Source organism: Leptopilina boulardi, unplaced genomic scaffold (assembly GCF_019393585.1).
Source record: "Leptopilina boulardi isolate dan_hultmark-lab unplaced genomic scaffold, ZJU_Lbou_2.1 LbouV2_126, whole genome shotgun sequence".
Taxonomy (NCBI): domain Eukaryota; kingdom Metazoa; phylum Arthropoda; class Insecta; order Hymenoptera; family Figitidae; genus Leptopilina; species Leptopilina boulardi.
Window position 1 is genome coordinate 1,684,305 of NW_026137670.1, and position 20,439 is coordinate 1,704,743.

At 26.4% G+C, this 20,439-nt stretch overlaps 1 protein-coding gene and 1 long non-coding RNA gene across 2 annotated transcripts in view; one reads left to right on the top strand and one right to left on the bottom strand.

Moving 5' to 3' along the window:
* LOC127291211 (uncharacterized) overlaps positions 1–17,650 on the bottom strand; it is a 270,805-nt gene extending 253,155 nt beyond the window's left edge. Inside the window, exons 1-6 of the long non-coding RNA XR_007844558.1 lie at positions 17,392–17,650; positions 16,590–16,678; positions 16,269–16,474; positions 13,776–13,867; positions 13,378–13,571; positions 11,544–11,688 (exon numbers count right to left, since the gene is read on the bottom strand). This is a non-coding gene — a long non-coding RNA (uncharacterized LOC127291211). The remainder of the gene's footprint in view (positions 1–11,543; positions 11,689–13,377; positions 13,572–13,775; positions 13,868–16,268; positions 16,475–16,589; positions 16,679–17,391) is intronic.
* A 225-nt stretch (positions 17,651–17,875) lies between these two features.
* Positions 17,876–20,428, top strand: LOC127291216 (methyltransferase-like protein 17, mitochondrial). Its single transcript, XM_051320194.1, has 9 exons — positions 17,876–18,138; positions 18,207–18,360; positions 18,468–18,867; positions 18,975–19,128; positions 19,196–19,339; positions 19,415–19,504; positions 19,622–19,745; positions 19,839–19,977; positions 20,097–20,428. Exons 1-9 carry the CDS (start codon positions 18,094–18,096, stop codon positions 20,281–20,283), a joined length of 1,437 nt encoding a protein of 478 aa, XP_051176151.1. The 5' UTR covers positions 17,876–18,093; the 3' UTR covers positions 20,284–20,428.
* The last annotated feature ends 11 nt before the right edge of the window (positions 20,429–20,439 follow it).

The window sequence follows — 20,439 nt, forward strand, 5'->3', positions numbered from 1 at the left end:
ACGACTGACCGCGCATGTCGGCGTCAGCATTCTACCACCCCTGAAACTTCAATAATACCCACCACGTCCCTCAATTACCTCCTATTTAATTACAACAGCCGCATAATTAACGTCGCTACCTCGAACACGAACTGTATATACGCAAGAGTATCTCTCAAGCAAACCCATACCTAGGACAGGTGAATCTCGCGTCGAAAGAACGCGACGATTTCAGAACAAGCAGAAAAAGTATTTTTTTTTTTATTTTTCTCGAAAAGAAAGCCGGTAAAAATGTAACGGATTCTATACATAGAAAATTAAAAGGCATTAAAATAAACTGCAAGGCTTATTATTTTAATCCAATTTTGATTATTTTAATACGAAAATGAATTAAAATAATAAGCGTTGCAGTTTATTTTAATGCCTTTTAATTTTCTGTGTATATATTGAAAAAAAATCCACATAATCGTTTATCAAATTATTTACTTGAACCAAATAATTTTTATTTGAATTAATTAAACTTCATTTGAATCAATAATTTCCAAAATACTATTTAATGGACTTAAATAATTATTTTTACCATTAGGAATATAAACTAAATAATAATGTAAGGAATTGACAATCAAATCTACTAAAAGGTGTACATGAAATAAATAATATAAATAAGGAGTCTGAGTGCGTAGGTGTGCCAAACACATGAGAGGAATTGCACTCTTGCAAAACTTGAAACCGTAAATCGACTTGAGTCTTATATGTGAAATTTTTTTTTTCTTTTTTTTTGCGCCAAAGAAGGATAGAGGATGAGTCCTCGATGAATTTACGACCGCGCTTTGATGTATAAAACGAGGTATAAAGTGTGTCGTTGCACGCGCCTAAAAATTCCATTCCAATGCACGCAGCTGGGACCACAAAAGTCTCGCATGATTCAAGAATCAACAATCGACAACAGTCAATTCTACCTAATATTTTCTTTTTTTTGAGAAATTTAAAACTAAAAGAAATAATAGAAAATTCCAAATTTAAAACAAAATTTTTAAAAGATCGAGTTTACAAAAGTTCGAATTTCCAAAATTTAGAATTGCTTAAAAATTGCGAAAATTTCAAAAATTGTTAAAATTTCGAATTGTTTAAACTTTAAAGTTAGAAATTTCAAAAGTTTGACTAACAAAAAGTTAAAATTTACAAAAATTAGAATTGTTAAAATTTCGAATCGTTTTGTTGACATACTAAAAGAATTTAATTTTCTTTTTCAAAAAAAACGACAAAATGGAAATTATAATATAAAAATTTTCCAATTTTAATTGACAGTTTGATAATTTAAATCTTTCGATAAATAAAAACGTTACCTATCATTTTAATTTATTTTGATAAAAATATTTTTGAAACTTTATGCTTTTTCTTCTAAGCTCAAAATATATACGAATATTAATTAAACTCCTCAGCTATAAAGGGATAAATGAAGCATAAAGTATATATATATATAGCGTCTACCCGTGTAGTCTCGACTTTTAACGAATTTTTGCCTTTTCCTACCAGTTTGCAATTATTCTTGTTTGAACATTTAAATGTCATCTACATAACCATATTGAAATGACGAATATCCGTTTGCAAATACTAGTTTCCTTTGATCTGACTACATTTACAAGTATTCTTTTCCAAGTTTGACAGGCAATTTCCAGAAATATCGAATTCTTGCCTGATATAAAGTATATATCTATACATATATATACGCCTTTTTAAACTCAACTAAAGCGTCTGTTACATACAGCCAATGTAATTTCATGTTTATAATGAAATTGTTTTTAAAGAACAACTTTTTCATCAATTTTGATAAATTTCTTTTTCAGAAAAAAAGAAAAAAATAAATAACAAACAAAAAAAATACTAAACTAATCAACAAAGTGACTAGAGAAATAAATTGAGAAGAGTAATTTAAGTTAAACGATTAAACATTTTACACAGAACATGGCTATAATTGAATCGAGTAAGGAATCACGATTGTCGTAAAAGTTTCTTGTGTCTTGATGATGACATTGATTGAATTCAGGATACACCCTTCCTCTAAACTATATATTGATCACCTGAGATTAGACAATTAGAGAGACCACTGGAAATTTACGAACAGAATTAAAGTTCATTTAAAAGCAAATACACAAGCCGATAACAAAACAATCGTTAAACTTGATTAAAACACGAGGAATAAATTAAACTGTTAATTAAAACTTAAATTTTTCATTATAAATTTTCTTTAACTTACAATTATTTTCACACATTTTTATATGATTAACATTTAGGTAATATATATAACAATGATTTTTACTACTAAAATTCATGGTAAAAATTAGTAATAATTTTCACTAATTTTTTTTTTTACTAAAATTAAAATACTTTAACCATACAAAAAATTATTTTCCTAGATCAAAGATCTTTTACGATAAAACTACACTAATTTCCGAAATGTAAATATTTTAAATATTTTCAAAAATGTAGAATAATTTGCAGACATTAGGTATATTTTAAAAGAAAAGAAAAATGTTCACCTCTCTTATATTCGTATAGGTATATATATATAGGGAGGTGAAAATCCTGTTACAACATCAATCGAGCTTCGCCGCTAAATTTTATTCACGCGAACAAGAACCCCGTGGGGAATCAAGGGAAAACTAGATGCACCCCTAATAGGCTGCTGTCAATATCACACAGCCAACGTTCCAATGTGTGAGAGAAGAGTAACAAAAGGCGTCTACATTTTCAGATAAGTTTCTTCCGCGCTTACCAATGTGAGAAACTTGTAAATTTCTATGCCCTATAGGCGTATATTTTTACTCTCTATCTCTCTATATTTATAATATATAAAACTACACTGAAAAAAAAAATTTATTTGATTCAAATAATCGGTTACTTAACTATTATGAAATAAATATTTACTTGAACCAAATATTTATTATTTGGTTCAAGTAAATATTTATTTGATAATAGTCAAGTAACAGATTATTCGAATCAATAATTTTTTTTTCAATGTACCAATTTATAAAAAATCAATTAAGAATATTGTTAATTAAAAACGAAATAATAAAATATTAATTGAGATACAGAAAATGAAACTAGAGATAAATTATCAATTTTTTTTCAATTTATCAAAGAAGCACTCTTATACATTTGCAAGATTAGGGCTGCATGTTTGGTTCCATTTAATAGTCAATTAACCATTGTTGGAGGTCTCATTTATGCTTTAGAATGGTTGGTCACATGTGCAGTATGAATTAATAAAACGTCGAATGACCACTCGACAAAATGGGCTTAGAATTTTCGATTAGAACCCGTTACTCCTCTACCCTACGCGCCATTATCATAAATTAATGCACAAAAAGCTTCTCGACAACCTTAACTTTTCAAATTGAAATTATCACATTTTAATTCTATTTATCATTTAAATAAAAAAAAATCGTTTTCATATTTCACAAAATATGTTATATATCTAAGATAATTCATTTTTAAAAATTACTATTTTTTTTGAAAATTATAATGTAAACCCAAAAAATCCGCAAAATATGTTTACAATATTGCATGAATATTGCGAATATTGCACTGCAATATTGATGCAATATTTCTGTAATATTGTAACCATATTGTTATACATTGTACTATTTGTGAATATATTATTTTAAAAATAGAACCCTTTTTATATAATGTAAAAATTTCCCTCAACATTTAATAAAAATGCTTGCACTTGATTTAATTTTAATTTTAAAAAATAAATTTATCCTTTTTTATATACTGAGTGAAAATTTAAATATTATTGCTCTTAAAAGAATATATATTTATATATATGTACGGAAAACAGTACTAACACTTTGAATATATCCGATTTCTATATAAAGTAACTTTGAATGAATTTTCATCACGTCTCTTAGTTTCGTCTATGGTTACGATCACGCACGTCGGATATAGCACGCGTTAAAGAGTATGCAAATTTTATAGGTTAAATGGGGCGCTCCACCGTCCACGGAAATAATTATCTCAGTTACCCTATATTCATTATCTAACTTATTCCACACCATTACAACCATAGAGAGAATATGAGCTACCCATAAAAAAACAAAAATTTATTTAATTCCAACAATCGACTATTATCAAATAAAAATATTTCACAAATTATTTTTGAATCAATAATTTGGATGTGATAAAAGAAAATTTTTTCTCATTGCAATTAGAAAAAAAGAAGAAATAAAAAAAGTACTCCTTTTTGTATACTTATTTTTTTTTAGATTACTTTTTAAATGTATTATAATTATAACCAAAAAGGATCAATAATCAATAATGAAAATAATTTCTACATATTAGACAAAATATATATGCATGAGACATAAATTGAATAAGACAGGTGCAATGTAAAATAGCTACTATAGGATTAGAAGGTATCAGACATGTAGGTGTATATGTTGAACTGATTGAATAGAATGACAAAGTCGTTTGTCTACAATGTGCCAGACACGTATCGTACCTCTACTTACTGCTTAGTAAGTAATTAAGCGATCAATAATTATCTATTTCCCACCCCAAGCCAGTTCGCACAATGCTTACACAAAGCCAGTTGAACCGGAAATTGCTACAAAATCGGAGATACCTAGAACACATATGTGTATATATATAAACGCACACACGCAGAAGCATTATCTTGTACTTGCGCGCTCTCTCTCTATATATATGTATATACGTATAGTTGTTGGATAATCAGATTGACAATTAGAGTCGACCTGCTGGTCCGAATAATCGGTAAGGCTTCAATATCCCGGAAAATAGTCCAAAAGACTATTGGAACAATTCTAACATGATCCTAGTTTTATAATACTATTACCCGAGTCGAAATTTTTCCCTCTTTTCACCCTCGATTTTCTCAGCCTATTTTCAGCCTGCTCTCTAAATCTGAATCAGTCATATTTTACTGATTAGCAGTAGAAATCTACTAATTGGCATAGCGAGAATTGAGCAACTGACAATTAGTAGAAATTTACTGATTCAATTAGTAAAATATCAATTACTGATTGAATCAGTAATATAAATATATGGCGGCGGCAATAAAATCTACTGATTTAATAGTTAATTTTAAAGGTTATGTTATATACAAATTACTGATTTACATAAGTTATTGGAGAGAAGTGTTGGAGAGAATAAAAGGAGGATAAAAGGAGGTTTTTAGAGAACTAATAGAGAGTCTAAATTTCGACTCGGGTAATTACAAAAAAAAAAAAAAAACGTTAAATCCTATCAAAAAGTGCAACATATTTTATTTTAAGATGGAAAACCCAAAAATCAAAATTAGAATAATTTGCATTAAGAAGATTTCGAAAATTGAAACATATTTTTCGTGGTTTTTGAACGAACAGAGAGAAGTTTTTTTTGCAAAAGTTTTTTTTACATTTAATTATAAACTATATCAACACTTTATTTTTTCATTACTTCAAATATTTTTTTCTATAGCAAAAAAAAAAAAAATTCTACAATTTTCCAACTGAAAGTTATTTAAATAGTTCAGAAATAATAAATAAATTTAATCTCCTCTTCGTCTTATAAGAAAATTTCTGAAAGGAAGACCAAGTTTCATGGAAAATGCGAATTAAATTATACATTTCAACTTATGTTTAGTTAACATTTATACTAAATTCCATTAACATTATATCAAAGTACAACTACTTTCGTATTCAATTACTTCATGCCTGAAATCCCCAAGCGGTAGTAATACCTGCAACGGAAAACGGACAATCTTTCACCCGAACAGTACATATATATAATAAATTATATGAGAAAAAAAAATGTAGTTAAAAGACTATTCTTTTTTTTAAATAAAGAAATTATTGGAAAAAACTTACTTTCTGTAATTAAGAGGTTAATATCAGACAATTAGTTTAAATCACTCGTTTGCACAAATAATGAGCAGTGAAACATGATAGTAGATAATAAATATTACAAAATATATTAGACAGCTTGCAGCATATATAAATAAAAATCGATAAATACAGAGAAGGAAAGTCTCATCCATTGAATCTGTATTGAGAAAATCGAATTTTCGTTTCATCAATTTAAACATAACTTTACACTTTCAATGAAAAAATTTTAACTCTCTTAGTGTATTAAAACAAAATTTTAAAGGTTATCTTTTCTATAAACAATAGAATGACTATTATTTGTACCGTATTTAATTTAAAAACTCATTTTCCATAAAACTTGCAACTTTTTTCAGCAAAATAAAAAATTATTAATTGATATTTTTAAATTACGACAAAAACATACATATCCTTGTTTTAGCAAAAATAATTTTTAAAAAACAGGAAATAACGAGGAAAATGAAAAAAAAAGTATACGAAACTAAAGGACAAGTAGCAATTCATTCATTAATTTTCTCAGCCAAAGTTACGCAAGTTCTTCAAGGACCTGTCATTTCAAGTGTTGTCGAGCGACTAAACCACTACTACCAACTCGTCCTCCGCAAAAGGGAGTTATTAATGATTATAGTTGAAGAGGGTAAGTGTTAATAACTTTCAGTCTACGTCTTGTAAACATATATACATTCATCATGTACATTCTTGCAATTAGACATTTACCAAATAAAAATTGTAAAAATTCACTAAAAAAAAAATAGAAAACCAAAAAAAAAAATATAAACAATTAACAAATAATTCCAGTTGTTTTTACAATTTAAATTTCTAAATTGTTTATCAAAATAAATTTTGTTAATTTTTTCCTAAACTTGCGCGCAAGCTAAAGCTCAAGGTTTACTGAAATATCGCGCGAGAATTAAAAAATGCGAAAATTGCGGATAAAGTTAATTACTTAATCGTTAGGGTCGACGGAACTGGCGCTAAACCCGCATTGCCTGAAAATGAAATTATGTCACTTTCCCATGTCTGAAAAAAGATTTTACGCAAGGGAAATATTTCCATCTCACTTTTTTGTTGCAAAGGTGTGTGTGTGTGTGCGCGCTTTCGCAAGAAAAACGAAAACGTTGTACAATGAAAAAAGAAAATCATGAATATATATATATATATATATATATATAGATAGATATATACTGAAAATGACAGAGACAAAGAAACGCCTAGAGTTTCTGCAAATAATTGCTAGGTAACGATGGAAGGTCTGCGCGAATTTCCAGACAACGTTAATCGTATTTAAAATAGAGAAAATTTATCATGCTTCGCTTCGCACTTGGAGAATGAAAGAGAGAGAAGGAGAGAGTGTTAAAATTAACGCTGCCATACAATTTGTTCTCCGGAAAGGAGTGGACTAACAACCCCTGCAAATTATTCCTCGAGTGTTTATCGGAGAGAGACAATCATTTTAAGAAGGAAGTAATGGGCTTTCGAAGAATTTACCCACCTACCGAACCATACTATTGATTTCACTCAACAATTTAACTACCGTCTACCTTCAACTTTCAAGTATAATAATAATCATTATAACTCAAGATATAAATACGTCAATTATATATAATTTATATTTATATAATTTATAATTACACAATTTATAATTATTATTTATAATTATCGAAATAATATTTTATTCAAAATAACTAAAATTGATATTACTGGAAATTATAACTATCAGACAAAATTTCTAAATATAAAAAATATAAATACCTATATATACACCGACTAATTATCAACTTTTCATTACCTTGGCAAATTTTTTTTTTTAAACAAGAAAAAACCAATTAACATGATCATTTTAAAACACTAAAATAATTTTCTCGATATATTTTCTATAATGAAGCGTAAAAAGCGAGTTTGGTATAAAATTTTTGAAAAGAGAAAAAAAAATAGATTGCAGATTACGCTGTTTTGTTGCCAGTAGATTGAAGGTTAATCAGATTGTTCACGTCATTGTACATCCGATAAAGAAAGTTCTACCCATTTTACCAGTCAATTTGAAAAGAAGAAAGGGAAAAAGTTACAAATATATATATATACGCAAAGAGAGAGAAAGAGATGTATGCGCGCAGTTGAACTCAAGCTCCATTTGATGGCGGAAAAGAAACTCGACAACAAATGGGCAAAGTCTGTTGCGGACAACGTTCAGCCTTGAGTCATTTGACGCCTCATTTCTGCCACTATATACAAAAAAAAAATGAAAAAAAACAGGATAACGACCGTGTCTTGCTTCTAACCGCGTATACCTATACTGAAAACAGAAAAATATATAGATCAATTATGGGTACTTGCTGTAAGTAAACGGGGTCATAAGTCATTGATGTCCAAGCATCAGTACCGAATAAGCTACTATAGAGAAAAATTCTTATGTACCTTTGAGAGTTCATTATTAAACTACTTGAAAAAAAAACATATTTATTTTCTTTTTTTTAACTTCAAACTATTCCACTTTTAACCCCTTGATACACCGTCCGACAAAATTCAACTTTTTTTTTTGACCCACAAAAAAATCCAACATTTTCGGAATCTAGGACCCAAAAAAAAATACCTGTGTCTGGCTGTTTTGCTAGATCAAGTCGTTTGTGGTTTTTATAGGGGTGAAAACAGCCCCTAAATAAAAAGTGACAAGATATCTTTTAAAAATTATTAATATTTTATAAAACTTGGTACCTGGGGGTTTTCGGGGCCGCTGATTATTAATCTGATGTCATATTTTAAAAATTCAAAATGGCTTATATTCAATATGGCGGTCAAAAATTTAAAAAGTTATTAAATTTTTTTTAAACCTTGATATCTAGGGGTTTTTTGGGTCGCTGATGACGAATCAGATGTTAAATTTTCAAAATTCAAAATGGCAGATATGAAATAAAAAATTAATAACTTTTTAAAAGTTTGATCGCCATATTGTATCCGCCATTTTGAATTTTGAAAATCTGACATCAGATTAATAATCAGTGACCCCGAAAACCCCCAGATACCAAGTTTTATAAAATATTAATAATTTTTAAAAGATATTTTGTTACTTTTCATTTAGGGGTTGTTTTTACCCCTAAAAACTACAAACGACTTGATCTAGCAAAACGGCCAGACACGGGTATTTTTTTTGAGTCCTAGTTTCTAAAAATGTTTAAATTTTTTTGTGGGTCAAAAATTGTGTCGGACGGTGATATAATCTTAAACTAAAAAGTTCCTTTCAACAACAAACAAAGCTACACTGAAAAAAGGGTTTGGTATTAACACACAAACATTCGGTTGGTATTTAAGCAAACAAAATTTTTTTGTTGAATCACCAAAATTTTGGTTGTCCCAATCAAACTTTAGTTAGGACAACAAAAATTTTTTTTTTCTAATTTTGGTTGTGTCAAACAAATTTTGATTGAGACAATACAAAATTTTGTTAATTCAACAAAAAAATTTTGATTGCTTAAATACCAACCAAACGTTTGGTTGTCAATACCAAACTCTTTTTTCAGTGTATATAATTAAAATTGCAAATCATCAAATTTTGAAAAATTCAGTTGTATAATTTTCAAAATAAAATAAAAAAATACAAATTGTTAACTAATCATTAAATTGCCAACATATTTTGTCTCAAAATAATTGCTTTTTTTGAAAATTTTACAAAAATCATGATAATTTTGAAAGAAGAACATTTAAGAAAACCATTTATATACTTTTTCCTACACTTTTATACCAAGTGAGATGAAAATTAAAGAATAGAAAAAGAATATAGAATAGAAACTAAAACACTGGAATAAATAAACAACAATCCTCTTCTACATCTAATTTAGAATAATTAATAATTTTCTTAATTATACTCAAATGTAATTTTACTTTTAAAATAATTGGGGCAAATTATCCACATTTTTCATTCATGAGATTAAATTAGCATAAAGCTTTTGATAATTCAAGGAGAAAATTAGCATAAACAGTTTCTTAAGATCAAGTAAGCATCGATCAGCATTATTTAAAAGTGTCTACGTCTGTACATACTACAAAATTCTTTAGTCTAAAGTCAGCTCGAATATAAGGAGTTCCACTTATCTTGGCAGATTCATAAATTAAATCAAATATAAACCTAAATTTTTAACAACTCTAATAAACATATTAATTGATATAGAAAATTTTTTCAAATTCTTTTTCGTGTATATTTAATTAAAATTGACAAATACTTTAAATTAAAAAAATTTATGTTTCAATAAAAATCGATAAATATATCAAATAAAAAATAAATAATTTCTCAATTTAATGAATTGTTCTCAACAACAATAATGAACCTAATTGACATACATTCTACCGCATATATAAACTTCATACATTTTCTAATGATGTATAATGTATAAACTTCTTAAAGAAGGTCAGTGTTCTTAGAGAGAATACTAATTAATTAGTTCATGTACAATTCTAGTTTGATATCTTTTAAAGAAAATATATATATGTGTGTATTTCTATGCCAAAAGCGAATAATTTATTAACGAGAGCCAACTTTTGGATGAATAATCAAAGCCAACTGGAAGGACTTGGTTAAATAATAAATGTTAATGTGCGCGTGAAAGCTCATGAGTTATGAGGTTGTAAGCGAAGTGAAACAGTTGAATTTCTTATTCAAGGAGTATAGTAGTAGGTAGCGCAACGAAACGGGAACACAGGGGCCTCGCTTTTTGCGAGAAATGTGACATTCGCAAGACTGCGTCCCCCGACAGAATGATGTAAATCACGTTCGGCATTAGCATATCTTCGCCTGCATTATTTATGCACCCATTATGAGACCACAAGGAAGAAAAGGAGAAAAGAAATCGGAACATTATTGCCGAATACATTGCTCTCTTTTATTCAAAAGTGTTTTTTTTTCTTTATCGAAAAACTTACCTAAAAAATTTCGTTTTAGCTAATTAATTAAAAATTATTAAAAATCTATCATTATATACTATATAGATTTATGCAAACTCCTTAAAGCAAATTCTAGTCGAAAACTAATAGCAACTTTCGCATATCGTAGAAAATGTTGACTATTTATTAAACCTAAAGGGTAAATAGGGACGTGCTTAACGATGTGTCAAGTTCATATATATATATGAATATATAGATATATAGAGAATATTGTAAAAGGTTATAGAGAAATAACCCATGGTGATGTCAAAATTTTTCAACATTTGATTTATCGTTGCTTTTTCAGTCTAAACTGAAACAACCATATATATATTAAGACCCTAAGGGAAACCATAAAGGTTTTTCATAATGGCACCACCTGTGCCACCATTATCGTACAGCTTTTTGGCTCACAAATTAAACATACATGATCGTTAATACCATAAGTAACTGATAATATTAATAAACATCAATATCTGCTATATTATCAAATATCATATTTAAATTAAATTTAAATAAAATAATTAATAATCTTAATAAATATATATATTATGAAGGATAAAAACAATAATTTCAAAGTAAAAAGAAAATCTTAAATAAAATAAAATTTATATAAAAATAAATTTAATACTGAACAGAAAATAAAGTAAAGCACCCTTAAAAAATGTTGGAACTTAAAATAAAGCTCTATTTTTCTTTAAAATAAGATTTTCTTTTTACAGTGATGATTCAATGCTGTCACTATAAAGAAAATTAAAATGGACTCACCGATCGTTGATATTCACTGTGACACGTAGACAACATAGCAGCATTTGCAAAAAAACGTTTTTCAACCATCCATCGACATTCATTGACGTCACTGTCTTTTAGATCTATTTTCCTGTCCTTTTCTTTAAAATAGCATCATTTAATTCTGTAAATAAAAACAATTACATTAATAAAATCTCGTCATTTTTTTTTTACAATTATTTAATAATATTATTTATATTATTTATATCGAATATATTTTATAGAGGAAACTTTTTTTTAGATACTTTAAAGCATAGAGAAATTTTTTAATCGGTTTTTTTATATTGTGTGAATGTAAATTGCATTTTTTTTTGCCTTTTACTGTTTTTACTACAATTTTAAACATATATATTTTTTTTTTCTGTATCCGTGCTTACAATGAAAGTTAATCAAATTAAAGTACTCTATTCTTGTTTCCCAATTGTATTGCATGTTCTCGATAGGATATAGTTACATCTGTCAGTGGATTATTGCTCGCTCATCTGAATCGTGCTTAATATTGCAAAACGGTTATGCTTCACTGTTACAAAGCCGCAAAATAATTTTTATACGCTTCACTGGAGCTTTTGTCATGTGGACATAAAAAAATCGATATTCAAAAATATTATCCTAATATTTTGTTTTAAATTTTCCAAAAATACATGAAATTTCTACTTATAAACAAAATTCCCAACATCCTAGTACTCATAAATTTACAATATAATAAATATATATTAAGTTTTTAAAAAATCGTTATTTATTAAAAAAAAAACAGTTATTTAAAATTTTTTAATTGCTTTTAAAAAAAACTGTATCTAACGAATATAAAAAAAAATATATATATATATTTAAAACAGTAACAAGAATATAGAAGCAAAAAAAAAAAAGTTCCTCTACAATTTCACAATTTAATTCCCTTTTACTAACAAGCAAGCGTTTTCTTCGATTATCAGAAAAATCTGAATAATGATTTGTTAGCGTGTTTCGTACGCTGTACATACAGAACTCTTCAAACAATTGAGGTCACAAATATTACCTTTGTCAGAAAAATTAATAAAATAAAAAATCTCTTGCAAATCGAATAATTGTGGGAAAAATTGATAGAAATTTTTAATTGACATTCTTTTCAAGAAAACCAGTACAAAATATAAAACTAGAGAAAAATATCAAAAATGTATTTCAATGCTTTAAAGATAAATTTTGAAGGACAAATATTAATTAATTTTTTTAATTTAATATGTAAAAATTTTATAAATAAAAATTTTTATTTTAATAAATTATAATTATAATAATAAAAAAAATTATAAGTGTTGAAGAACAAAAATTTTTTAAAAGCTTAAAATTTGTTTTAAAAAAATTTAATTTTTTTTGTTTGTTTTAAATACCTTTATGTTAGAAAATAAAAAAAAATTATTTCTAGAAAATTTTTACTTGTAAAATAATAAATTTTTATAAATGATTCTAAAAAGTAATAAGTGCTGACATCTTCCAACGTTACGCTCCACTTCTACTTTTCCAGTATAAATTACTGAATTCTTTACTTGGCCGATAAAATTGAAAGTTACTACTTTGAAATTAATTTTTTTTTTCAAAAAACCCAGATCGAAAAAAAAGAATTTAAGAACATTGTAAAAAGAAAATCTTATTTTAAGAGTATAAATGAATTTTATTTTAAATTGCAACATTTTTAAGACAAGCTTCAATTTAAATTAAGATCCATCATTATTTTCATAACTAATTTACTTTAAAAATTTTATAATATTAGATTTTCTTTTTACTGTGAAATAAATGTACTAAAAACAAAATAATTTAAATTAATAAAAATATTATTTACCATTGTAGTGAATTCCCTTGTTTTTAAGTGTTACTCGTCAAATCATTGGAATTCGGAGATCCCTCCTCTGGATTAAAGACAAAATTTTGAAAATAATCTTTTATAAGGAGACCGGATTTCAATAATTCGATTTGTTTCACTTATTGCCGAAATCTGAATTTCCTGTGAATTCTAATGGCCAGGATCGAAAGTACCTGAAAAAAGAAAAATATTTAATTTAAAAAAGTTACAAATATTAATTTTATTAAATAATTTTGAAGATTTTAATAAGTTAAATAATTAATGTAATTTGAATAACAATTTTTTTTAAATATACGTTGGGATAACTATTTATTATAGGTTTCTATTAAATTTGAAAAATATATTAATGGTTTTATTTTTTTAAATACAAAACTTACCGATCAGGGAATTCCAAATGGCAATGACTGCATTTTGAGGACAGTTTTTGATCATTTTCATTGTTTTTTCTTCGAGTTCTTTGGTTTTTAGTCTGAAAATAAAAATAATGTTAATAAATCATTAACAATAAATTACTTTCTAAATGTAAATTAGTTAATATTAATTATTAAAATCAATGAATGATGTTTTGCTACATAAATTATAGACAAAATTGAAACTAATTCAAATTTGACATTACACCAGAATTTCCAACAATATTATTATCATTGCCTATTCATAAATTGAGTCAATTATTTTCTTTACAATAGAATTTGAATTTACATCTTAGAATATGAGTTCCGACTCTCTTATATTATTATACATTGAGAAGAAATAATAGAACAATGTCACAAGAGATTTAATTCGATTCGCGATGATAATTCATCATTATTATTCTGGGGATTAACATAATGAAGCATATAGTCACTTGTGGTCGCGAAACTAATGATTTCAATATATTGCTCTCTCTCTCTCTCACGTTGAACCACGGATGGATAGATGGATGAATCAGACACATCCTACTTTACATATAATGTGATCCCATAACTTATAACGTATATATATATATATATTCAGACGATAATTCGGTCCAGCGAACTATGGCTCGCTTTATGCACAATGCCATATCCACCTTGAAGAGAAGACTGCCAAAATATTTAGATCCATCTTTACATCCGAATGAGGGTTGATTAATGGAAGACATTAATCAACAAGTCCAATGTAACTGGACGAAGAATTTAATATGAACGGCGCGAGAGTGAAGACTTATCTCGAATATTTTTATAAAAATAAAAAAAAAAAAAAAATTTTATCCCTATTCTCAAAAATAATATTTTAATTTTAAAATTAGACACATCTGAAAATATTCGTTTTCTTTTACAGAATTTTTTTTTCGTTAACAATTCATTTTAAAACCAAGAAAACTAACTACGCAAAAAGCACAGCTTCTTGTTGCATAGTAATATGTATTCTGAAAACTCCAAACATGCAATCCAAGAGCAAAATAACGCAGAGGAAACAAACGAGGTCTGGGGAAATATTTCACATATTTTTGCTGGAGATTAATACTGGCTACTAAACTGGTTGAATTCGCCATGCGAAAACTCATATGAAAAACAACCCTCTCTCTCTCTATGTCTGTGGCTATACCATAAAGGTCGCAAACAATTCAAGCGTGACCACATAATAATCAGTATTAAAAAAAAAAAAATTCAAACATAGCTAATTTGAATAATTCAGCGATCAAGTATTTCATATATCTCTCATGCACTATAATTTTAATAAAAAATTAAAAAAATAATTACTTTAAAAAATATTTAAAAAAATTAATTATGGGTGATAATTAATTTTTAAAAAAGGATATTTTTGTAATATTTTTTCGTTAAGATTCATCGTTGATGAAATTCTAAGTTATTTATTTCTGTGTTTTTAAAAAAAAAAACGAAAAAAGCCATCGAAACTTTTTTTGACACATTATTTCATCATAGTAAATTCATGATATTAGGTAAATTCCGTATTGAACTATTAATATTATAACGACTAGCCACATAATGTCCACAAAATTCCCTCGACTAGTATAGAATGCATATACCTAGCTGTACATAAACTTCTCGAACTCTATGTAATCATTTAAATTCTCAAAAATTATTCACAAAACTATATAATTAACATTTACGCGGCTTATAGTAAAATATTGTGTACTTTAAAAAAAATGTGAATATTCGTTTATAAATTAAATGTACCCAATTCACTAACAAACATCAATTTACAAAATTACATAATATACAATATAATTATAAAAAAATATAATTATTTAATAAAATAAAATTAATTAATAATACAATAAATGCTATTTATTTTAATATATTATTTGTATTTATTAATTTTATTCAAAAATAATAATTATTATTATGTTTAAATTGTATTAATAATAAAAAAAAATAATACTCAAGCTGTTAGGTAGACACGTGAAATATTTTGCGTAAATCAAAAGCAAAAAAAAAAAAAAAAATGGCAAGAGTGAAAAATCTTTGAAAGGACAAAACCTGAAACAAAGTACTTTACGGCAGTACCACAAAGGTCGGAAAAACTAGTGAATAATGTTCTCCCAGGAAATCGAGAATCCCCATTTTTCATCTAGCAAAGGACAAGTAGAAAAGAACGAAAGCTTTTGTTTCTGCCAAAAATTTTGTGGCATTACGAACAATCGATCTCAGTCTACATTCAAGAGAATAAACTAAATCACGTGTTACTATTGTCTTTTAAGAAAGAAAAAAAAATTACTAAATAAACTTTTAGTTCGTTTCACACGAAAAACAATTTTATATCAATTGTATATTTATTAAATTGAATTAAATAAATTTTAAAAATTAAAATTAATTAAAAATTTTTAATTTTCAAAATTTACGAATGTAAAATGATGTATAATTAAAACACAAAATAATTATATTTACCATTGTAGTAAATTCCCTGCTTGTTTCCAAGTGTTACTTGTCAAATCATTGAAATTCGGAGATCCCTCCTCTGGATTAAAATCAAAATTTTGAAAATTTTGAAAATAATCTTTCACAAGGAGACCGGAGTTCAATGATTCGATTCGCTCCACTTGCTGCCGAAGTCTGAATTTTCTGTGACTCCTAGTGGCCATGATCGAAAGTAGCTAAAAAAAATTATATTTTTATTAAGAATTTAATAAGTAGGATTAATTTTAGAAAATTAAATAAATTCAATAATTACAAATTTTGTTGCATTATTTTTTAAAATAAAAAACTTACCGATCAGGGAATTTCATGTGGATGATTGACTTATTGGAGAAAGTTTACGATAGTTTTAATTTTGTTCTCAGATTTTTCTTGTTTTTAATCTGAAAATGAAAAATGAATTGAATAAGTTCAAAATTGGAATTACAGCAATTTTGAGGTTATGTGGGTGTTGAGTTAAAAATTTAACTAGTTCATATTTATAGAAAATAAAAAAAAAAAAAATTTTAATTTATTTTCACACGAAAAAAAAGTCTTACCTGAAACAGCTAAAGCTTTCACTAGAATTGCAAAAGTTATAATTATTTTTATTAAACCTTTGACGAATCTAGTAAAACTTTTCGCTGTTTAAGAGGAAACTTTTTTTACATGTATATAATTAAAGATCACTCGTCTTTAATATTAGCCATTTTTTTTTTTTTTTTTTTTTTTTTTTTCATTGCTGAAGGCAGTCTAATACCAGTTACGTAACCTCAAAACTAAACATTTTTATGCAAAGAAAAGGAAACCACAATATATTAATTATTTACCAATATATTTCGAAAGAATTATTCATTTTTTCTTCAAACTTCAGTTTTAGGTTATGTTCGAGCATTTGAGAAAATAAATTTTATTGTTTAATATATCAATAAAATTGACAATAAGATTATTAATTTGACATTATTTTTGAGAAATAATGTAAAAAATATACATATATATTATACCACAATTTCTGAAAATATTCAATGAAGCAAATTTTCACTGCACCAATAGGTGTTACGTATATTTGATACAGTACAATAATGTTAATTTTTAATATATATTATATATCACTAACCTTTTAAAACCAGAATCGATCGTCTAAAACAAATAACAAGTAGAAAACTCAACAATTGAGTGAACAAAATGTTTCTTCTACTGTGCAAACCAAATGCCGTGTGTTGCTGACGAACAGGGAATCAAAATGGCGTCCAGGGACGCCATCGTTGTACAACGGCTACAATTTTGGCGGGAAACAGAAGTGGCCTTGACTTCCGTTTTCGACACTGTCGGTAAAACGATAGCCTCTCTTATTGCACGATAGATGTCAGCCAACGTTTTTTCCCTTCATCGTTACAGGCGCGCTAAATTTAAAAATGAAAATAAGATTTCGTAAGAAATAATAATTTATTTTAAATGTAATCCATAAAAAGAAAATCAGTTTAAGAAATAACTAAATTTAAAAAAAAAGTAAAATTAGTTTCACCAATTTAAACAATTAAAAGAATTTTATCAATTTTATTTACAAAAGCATACCACATGTCCATGTGATCATTTTTAGGTTATGTTCTATAATCGTAGTGATTGTTGTGGTTGTATCACAAATAATCTGTTGGAAATTTATTTATTTATAACAATAAATTAGAAATATGAAGTAAAATGCTTATGAAAAAATGAAAAAGCCATTGTTAAACGGGCATGTCATTTTACTGTCATTGTTATTTAGTAATTAAAAAATAGGAAACTTTTCTATGAAATCTTGCTGTCAATTTTTACAATTATGTTATCAAAATCCAAAATATTCGTGTCCTGTCAAATTAAATGGGTAAATAGAGTAATGTTTTATTATTTTCTATATAGCTTTTTTATATTTATCGATTGTTACTATTTCAGTATTCAACTGGGACAAGACCTCAATTATTGGAAACAGTTAATTCTTTACTTGAAAAAGAGGAACTAAAGCATAGACAACATCCTGGAATAATAAAAAAAAATGTAATTACTTTACCCACGCCAATTTCCGATGCAATAAACATTATTTTAGAAGGTAATATTAATTACTAGTATTGAGGTTTATTTGTAAAATTCTATTTTTATTAACTATTTAATTTATTATGTTTGTATATTTAATAATTAAAAGAATATCTATTTCAGATTATCCAAATAAAAAAAGTTTTCCCGCAGAAAGTATTAAATTTAAAAATCATTTACACGGTCGTCATTTACCTTTAGAAGAAAATGAGAGAAATAAATTATACGAAAACACACACGAAAAGTATCTAAGAAAGAAAAAGTTTGAAAATTTTAGCACTGAAGAGTTAAATCTTCAAAGAAAAAAAAATGAACGAAAGGTTTCAATTTTTGTAAAACAATGGGCCAATCATTGGCAAGAAACAGTTTACGATAATCATAAAAGTTTATTATACATGATTAGTAGAAGTGTACCGAACTATGCAGTTTTACATGCTATTTTTAATGAAATTTGTATTCGCGATAAGAAATTCCAACCAAAAACGGTTCTTGATTTTGGTTCAGGAATTGGAAGCACAATGTGGTAATGTACTTATTAAAATAAAAATTTTAATTAGTTTCTAAGAAAAAATGATTATTTACTTATAAAAAACTAAAATTAAAGGTTTTAATTCAAAATTTTATTTCTAGGGTAATAAATGATCTGTGGCCGAAAAAAGTAAATGAATTTGTGAATGTCGATATTTCGAATGAAATCAACACACTTTCTGAATATATTACAAAAATTCTTTATCCAAATTTCTGTGGAATTTTTTATCGACAGTTTATGCCAATGTCCCTGCGAGTAAGAATTTATTTTTCTCTTTCTCTTTCACTTTTATAATGAATTTTAATATTTCAATTATATCTAGGAAAATTATGACATCACAGTGAGCGCATTTTCTCTAATTGAATTACCAAATACGAAAAGTAGACTAGACACAGTTATGAAACTTTGGAAAAAAACAAAAAATTATTTAGTCATTGTTGAAGAAGGAACAGATGCGGGATTTCAAGTGAGTTTAAACAATTATAAATATCAAATTATTATTGTTATTTATCTAAAAAATAATAATTTTAATTTTCAACAGATTGTAACCGAGGCTCGAGATTTCATTTTACATTTATCGAATTTAAATACCAAAGACGGCAAATCAAAAGAAACTCATGTCTTCGCTCCAGTAAGATATTTAAATATAATTTCTTTTCTAATAATATTTCGACACTTTAATATTATTTTTTTATTTGAAATTATATTTACTTTAAAATAAGAAATAATATTTTTTTTCTTATTTCAGTGCCCTCATGATCTTGATTGTCCAAAGACAAATATTTGTTATTTTGAAGCAGGATATAATTCTTTACCATTACTGGGAAAATTAACGAGATACGAACGTTATTCATACGTTGTATTTAAAAAAGGTTCTTTTTAATAAAATGAATAATATTAAATTAAATATTCAAATTAAATAATAAAATTAAAGAAAATCAATTTTAAAAATTTATTATTTACAGGTGATAAATTAGAAAACGATGTCAATTGGCCTCGATTAATTAGTAAACCTTTGAAAAAAGGAGGACATGTAATTTGTCGAATGTGTAATAGTTCTGGAAATTTGAGAGAAATTATTTTCTCGCGTAAGAACGATGGAAGGTAGAATATTCAAATTTTAAATATCCTTTTTAAAGTTTTTTAACATAAATATTTAATTGAAAATAATATCAATTTTTATTCCAATAAATTAAAATATTAATTATATATTATTATTTTAGGAATCTTTATCGTTGCGCAAAACTTTGTAAATGGGGCGATCGAATTCCATTAGAAACGAATACTGAAAGTAATACAAATGTAGTTATTGACAGTAAATGTGAAAACGATGAAAATAATAGTAGTATAGAGACAAAAGAATATAAAGATGATAATATTACTGAATATAAAGACGAAACTATCAAATAAAGTGACGAAGAAATGGAAAAAAATGACATTTATCACAGGATTGAAAATTTTGTTACCAATGTCATATAAACTGTAAGTAAAATGTATAGTATTTTTTTCAATCATTACGAAAAGTCAATAAATACTTTTCAAATTTTTTACACAATTTATTATTGT